General features: G+C 28.3%; 1 protein-coding gene across 1 annotated transcript; it reads right to left on the reverse strand.

Moving 5' to 3' along the window:
• Nucleotides 1-3,299, reverse strand: LOC126833704 (uncharacterized). Its single transcript, XM_050565191.1, has 9 exons — nucleotides 3,190-3,299; nucleotides 2,895-3,051; nucleotides 1,792-1,871; nucleotides 1,489-1,672; nucleotides 1,357-1,415; nucleotides 633-798; nucleotides 477-544; nucleotides 173-353; nucleotides 1-88 (listed from the first exon to the last, which is right to left on the reverse strand). The coding sequence occupies exons 1-9, from the start codon at nucleotides 3,244-3,246 to the stop codon at nucleotides 9-11; spliced, it is 1,032 nt and encodes a 343-aa protein (XP_050421148.1). The 5' UTR covers nucleotides 3,247-3,299; the 3' UTR covers nucleotides 1-8.
• Nucleotides 3,300-7,499: the final 4,200 nt, after the last annotated feature.

Below are 7,499 nucleotides of genomic sequence, written 5' to 3' on the forward strand. Positions count from 1 at the left end.
TATTAAAATTAATAAAAATATGATTCTTCGTCAAGTTCATAGTAAGGAAGCATCATTTTCAAGAATTTCGCAAAGTTTGTTACACTTCCTAAAAAAAAAAAACATTATATTTTATGAGCGATGGTCTACAATAACTATGATTAATTCGTTAATATATTGTTGAAGAATCTACTATCGTTATTTCGAGGATGTCCGCATTTTGGCTCATCAAACATCTCACGTCTGGCAAGTTGCACCCAAGAAACGAACTCTTCATGCGAAAGGATACCATCACTATCTACATCGAATTTAACGAAATTGCTTAAGAACATCTGGACTATATCTGTATCCAACACCCCTCTTGCTGTGTGTTCCTGTACAATTTCCAAAAGTAAAGCATATTGTTTAGACTATCAAACAGTTAATTAGCAGTTAATGTAATACAAAAAAATACAGCAATGAAATTTAAAGTTTATAAAACAAATAATAATTTTAACTGTGTGTATCGTCCTACTGCGTTCTGCCGTAACCAACATCAATTCCATTATCTCTTTCGCAGCGGATCCTGTGCACGTTTCAAATAGTATTATTTCAAATATTATGTATTATAGACAAACGTGTGAAACTTAAATATTTTAAGATTATATTCTTACGGCTGGATTTGAAAAGGAATTTCGAATCATGTTTCGGGTCAGCCATACCAAACTCTATGAAGATTTTTTGAATTTCTAGCGGATCAATACCACCGTAAACAGTTTTGGGACAATTATTAAACAAATCAATGAACTTTTCTATTTGCTGTCGGACTAGACCATAACCCTATAATGTAATAAGATGAATATTTCAATGATATTATTTAGAATGTTAATGTTACTATGGTACTTCGTATATGTAGAAAAGAAGGAATTGACTTTTTCGGACATAAATATATATATATATATATATATATATATATATATATATATATATATATATCATTATATCTTTATATGTATTCAAATGAAATAATAATGAATATTCGTTTGATATTTTATGTTTAAAAAAGATAAAACTGAAAAAAATGATAAATGAAATTTAAAAAAACAAAAAATACAATTTTTACTACTTTTAACGCTTTTAATTAGTTTTGTTGTGTTTTGAAAACATGTTTTATTTGCATTGTTCGTTTTTACTTAATAAAAATGTTATTTAATATATTTTTAAGAATTAAAAATAGCACTCTATTTTTTTTTGAATATTCAAACTTTAAAAGTCTTAACAGTCCATTGATATTTAACATACAATATTTTGTTCGTTGTTTTATAATATTTTTATTTAATAATTCGCTAGAGATTATATTTTTCAATTTTTTGCACATAACATATTACAATTGCTTACTTCTGGTTTAGTTTCCAACATTGTCAACAAGAAATCCGCTTCATTGATAACAAATTGGACTAAAATTGAATTAAAATTTAAAATTATCGACATAAAGTAAACGGCCTTAAAGTACCGGCATAAATTTATTACCTGTTTTTTTTTTATCTTTAAGTTTTTCGATTATATTTTCGATCTCCGTATTGTTCAATTTTAAATCTTTTAATACACTTGGTAGCTGTTCAGGACCAGAATATCCATTTTGGTCAGTAATGTTCACGTGTTCAATAAACAGGCTGAGGAAAAACTCCACTTCAAAAGACGTAAGCATTTTAGTCTATTGTATACACACAAAAAACCAATGCGTTATTAATTTAGAATATTATGCTATTTGATGTACATTTGATGTACATTTTTTTGATTTTTAGTTTTAAAAAGATATTTCAGACCGAATACCTCGAAGCTGTCGTGTTTTTTCTTATCTTCATACGCCAACGTCAGTAGTAACTCCTTCAAATCTACATAATAGACCCCATCTACATGGTTTGATTAGTACTCAATTAGTTTTAAGTCGTTCATTTTTTTACAGAACAGAGTGATATTTGACAAAAAAATTCAACTTTTAATGATATAAAAAAAAATATTAGAATTTTGTTTCTCATCAAATGGCCAAAAATGTAAACATTTAAATTTGAAATAACTTATGTACCGTATTGTTTTAAATGAATAACTAATATTTCTGAATTCTGTTATATAATTATTGTAAACAAAGTTATAGATAATAACCACAGATTTTAAAATTACATGACGTTGTAGGTGTTATTATAAAGAATTGTTTATTATTTGCGTTTTCTACTACGGCAATAACGGTGGTTTTTATTTAATGAAGTTTGAATACTTATAACACATATTGTTAAAATACTAACACGTACACAGATATATATGACAAACTACATTGCTATCTAGTGATAAGAATTGAAGTCGATGACGGCCATTTTGTGGGATTCGTGTGCATATGAAACAATATATTTAGGATGGAAGGTTGAGTGCGGTAGATAGTTATTTTTATCTGGACGCATTACTTTACCACAATCCACCTCCCATCCAACACTGTGAACTCAAGTAATCAGTCGAAATTTCCAGAAAATTATTTTTAATAAAATGGTTATCTTGAAATTTTAAAAATTAATGTAGCATAAAAAATTAATAAATTAAAATAGGCAAGTGCAATACAATACGTTATGCTTATAGCGTATAAATTAATTGCAAAATAAAAAATATTTCTTAGAACAAAAGTTTTTCATTCGTCTTATCTTTGTGGGACACCCGGTAAAAGAGAAAAAATATTTTTTCAAAATGGTCATATTTTCCTAGGTAATGAGTGTCTTACCAAAAATGAATCACTCTGTATAAAAATATCCAACAATACTTAGCCGTTGAATGTTACTTGTACAGTGTAATATACTTAATATTATTGACTATGATTGACATATCTCAGTGCTCTACTTTAATTGCCTGTGGATAACATAATGAATACAAAATTTAATACAATATGTTACTTGAATCGCAATCGAAAAGTTCCTCAGGCTTTTGAATTCCAAAAGATTCTTTCAAAAGTTTTGTAATATTCTGGCTGGTAATTGGGCTAGCAGACATTTTGTGACTTTCGTACAGATTAATAATTTCACTTAGTTGTGTACTGTTCAGTCCAATGCTCTAAAACAAAATATTATCAGTTACAGTTACATCAAATGTATTCTATCAAACGAACGTTATATAATCTACACACATATATTAATTATTTTCTTAGATCATTGTTTTATCTGAGATAAATTAATATCTAAATACTCTTACCCATGCTGACGTTAAAAGATACAACGCGCACACTATAACAGCACTTTTAAAATGCATAATAACTTTTAAAAAAAATAAAATTCAAACGAGTACTTGTACAATAAAACGACTCTGGGAACCAATGTCAAATAACGAATAAACAGTCGAAAAAGTATTTTTTACTTGTTTTTTGTATTGGCGCAAGTGTAAAAAACTATGTATGGCGGGCCAAACGTTATTAGACGTACTTGGTCTATGGCAAGGTGGAAGATGAAGGGTTTTACACACAACTGTAGATTTCTGTACCATTTTTTTCAGCATTATTATTTACAATAACTCGTATTTTTTTTTACCTCGGATGTAGAAATGAGTGGTTTGTTTGTTTACAGTAAATGTGTTTTTATTTTGTGTTGTTAAGCTGTTGATAAAAGTCAACGCTTGTATCTAAAAATCCCTTTTATTATATTGCTTATTACGTGGATAACAATGAGAACCAATGATTAAGAAAACCCATAAAATAAATACCATTTCAATAATTCTATTGCCTTTACAATGCTCAATACTGGGCCAATTCCTTCGAATAGCGACTTTATAAATTACAAATTTCACTTTAGTTGGTACTTTGAAGGGGAAGGTAAAGTTTGAAAAAGTTTACTTCTTCACAGTTAAAATAAATAACATATGAAACGAATAATTCGACACTACAGTTTTTTTTTAATTGTCGGAAACTGTGTTTTTCGCAGATTTTGTAAATTTTAACATAAACACTTTAAAACTAAAAAGTGTGTTACCAAACCATAACAACATTATTATGGACATGTATTCAGAATGGTACTATTAAGTTTTGATACTCTAGTTTCGGTTTTAGGTTTTAATACTACCTAATAATTAACTATTTGATGGTCTAAATAATAGTTTTTACTTTGAAAATTGTCCAGAAACTCACAAAAAGAGGGTTCGTTTATACAACTATAGTGCGGTCTATCTTAAGCGATTTCGTAGAATACGACAAAGAATAGTGATAGTTTGCTTTCTGATGTGTTGTCTACTATGTTGAAGTCCATCAAAACTTATTGGCTTAAACAGTTTTATTACAATAATATGTTTATAGCATATTTATATCTATTCTGTTATCAGCTTTAAATTAGAGTGAATATATATTGAGCAATAAAAATGTATTTTGCGTATTGAGTAATACTTTACGACAAAAAAAAATAAGGCCTACGTTGACAAACTTTAGTTGATATTAATTATAATAGTATTTTCTGTATTATTAAATGTTCAACGGGTCAATCTCGAATAACTATATTATAGTTTTATTTTATCATCACCCGAGATAAAAAAACTAGTACAGTGGGGTCGGGGCATAGTGGGAATGGGGCGGTTAGGTTAGGGTTTACAGGAGTTCAGTAAAACTGAAAGTGATAAAATGACTTTCGAAAAAACGTTTCAATGCAAATCGGTAGTTAGTATTTTCAAGCCAGTACAGTCCAAACCAAGCACATTATAAACCAGCAAAGTTAGAAAGTATTTTAATTGAGGTGCTGTATTTACAAATAAGCATCAAATTATTGTTACACGCTGACAAACGTCTAACTCTTGACAAATTTAAATTAAAGGTCCTAAACTTTCGGCTAAAAAATCCAAGAAACAAAAAAATGTACTCCCCCTAGGGGGATGAGTATATTTTAAATTTGAGACTATTGACGTGTGAGACTTGATCCGACAGTTATTTTCGAAATTTTAGCCAGTAAAAGTTCAAACTTTTAAGCTCATATGGTTTTTTTAATTTTAACTGCGAAGAAGTAAACTTTTGAAAAATTAATTAAAGCAGCCACATAATACATTATTACATAATACAGTTATTTACATATTCGTTGATTACTGGACAGATTAGGATTCTAATTTAACGATATCTAGACATATATTATACTACATTTGGAAAAGTTTTGTTTCATATGTATGCACTCTATCAGCCATTTAGTCTGAAGATTGATCATTGTAAAGGCAATAAAAGTTATTAAATTTCTATTGAATTGATGGATTTTCTTAATAATTTGTTCTCGTTGTTATCCGTGTAATAAACAATATAATAAAAGTGTTTTTTTGATACATGCGTTGACTATTTTTTACAGCTAAACAACACAAAATAAAAACACATTTATTGTAAACAAACTCATATCCTTAAAAATGTAAAAAAAATACAATTTATTGTGAATAATAATGTGGCAAAAAATAGTACAAAAATCTATAGTTGCGTGTATCTAGCAAAACCCTTCATCTTCCTCCTTGCCATCGACCAAATACGTCCAATAACATTTGGGCCAGCAAACATTTTATTTACATTTGCGCCAAAATACGAAAAACATGTAAAAAAAACCTTTTTCGACTGTTTATCCGTTGTTTGACTTTGGTGCCCGCGGTCGTTTTAATTTACACGTACTCATTTGAATTTTTATTCATTAAAAAACGACTATGCATTTTAAAAGTGCTGTTATACTTTGCGCATTGTAACTCTTAACGTAAGCATGAGTAAGAGTATTAATTAGATAACAATTTATCTCAGATAAAATGTCTAAAATAAATTAACGTTGGTTTGAGAGAACAGAATATAAAATATGTGGAAATCCGCCACGTCATCAAAATACACATTAAGTATAACTTCAACTAATTATACTTTTTTTTAGAGCATTGGACTGAACAGTAAACAGCTGAGTGAAATTGTTAGGCTGTACGATACTCACAAAACGTCTGCTAGTGAAATTACCGAAGATGATATCACACAACTTATGAAAAAATTTTTTGAAATCCAAGAGCCCGAGGAATTTTTTGATTGTGATTCAAGTAATATATTGTTTTACATTTTTTACTCGTTCCATAAAATTGAGTGTACTACACTGTAAAATTAACATACAGCTGCAACTGAACATCGTTCTTTTTATTAACAATATGTTTGTTGAACATATGTTTTGTTAGCACAGATTTTATATATATATATATAACATTTTTTATGCACACAAATTCCATAAAAACGTGACACTATATCACCAATAGGTGTTATCAGTACCTAACCTACACATATAAAACTAAAATCTGCACTGAGTATATTATTGTCTATATATTTCAGAATTCTGAAGTACAAATAATAAGTACAAAACAATACGATACAGATGTTATTGGCTATTGCTATTAATTAGCTATTTATATTTGTATAATATACACAATTTAACGTTCAAAATCTTGCCTATTTGATTTCCAACAAAATTCTAATTTTTTTTTTTTTTTTTTAAATTTTACGATTACCCAAAACGAATCACTCTGTACTGTAAAAAATGGACCAATTAAAACTAATTGTGTACTTAATAATTTATATAGCTGGGGCCATAGCTGTAGATTTGAAGAAGTTACTGTTGACGTTAGCGTATAAAGATAATATAACACACGACTGCTTCAAGGTATTTGGATTAAAAAATTCTTTTTAAAACTAAAACCCAAAAAAATGTACATCAAACGTAATCAAATATCATAATATTCTAAATGAATAACGCATTGGTTTTGTGTGTGTATACCTAATGTGTAAGGTATATTGTTAAAATATTCACGTTTCATACGTTAGGCTATTATACATGATATTTGATATACGACTAATTGAAACATGCACAGCACCCGCTGAGAAAGAGTTGATGGGGTTGATGCTAGTTACGGCAGAACGTGGTAGGAAGGTACACAAAAGTAAAACTATATAATTTGTTTATAAGGTTCAAATTTCTTTGCTGTATTAATATGTATTACATTACCTACTTAATTTATTTATTTTAAATTAAAGTACATTTAAACAAAGGATAACAAATATAGAAAATAGACATAACATAAAGATAAGAATAATAACTATTTGATGGTCTAAATAATATTTTTACCTTGAAAATTGTACACATGGACAAACAATGGTTTATTGGATATTTATATAGTCAAGTTTTTCTTAGATGAATTCGTATAACTTCCTTTCTGAGGAAGAGTTGTCTACTAAGATGAAGGCCATGAATTGTTGTTGGTTTTCTATGCCAGACTTGGATATACCTCGAAATAACGATGGTAGTTTCTCCAAAAATATAATAACGACTTAGTCTTAATTATGTCTGACCACCGCTCATAAAAATGTTATTTTAGTTTTTTAGAAGGTAAAACAAACGTTGCGAAATTCTTAAAAATTATGTTCAGTTACTATATAGAGGAAATTAAGCTAGCTATTGTACGTGATGATGACAAGCGAGCTTTAAAATTATTATATTAATTTTATATTATGCATGCACAATATTCGTAATTATACTATT

Source organism: Adelges cooleyi, unplaced genomic scaffold, assembly GCF_023614345.1.
Source record: "Adelges cooleyi isolate 19-005CV unplaced genomic scaffold, UGA_ACOO_1.1 ACOO_flye_CR_arks_rails_tigmint_CR_PRNA_1, whole genome shotgun sequence".
Lineage (NCBI taxonomy): Eukaryota > Metazoa > Arthropoda > Insecta > Hemiptera > Adelgidae > Adelges > Adelges cooleyi.

Coding starts and splice junctions, on each gene's coding strand:
- LOC126833704 (XM_050565191.1), bottom strand. CDS start 3,246: ATGCATTTTAAAAGTGCTGTTATAGTGTGCGCGTTGTATCTTTTAACG. Junction 799..1,356: donor TGTTGGAAACTAAACCAGAA/GTAAGCAATTGT, acceptor ATTACATTATAG/GGTTATGGTCTAGTCCGACA. Junction 354..476: donor GCAGTAGGACGATACACACA/GTTAAAATTATT, acceptor GAAATTGTACAG/GAACACACAGCAAGAGGGGT.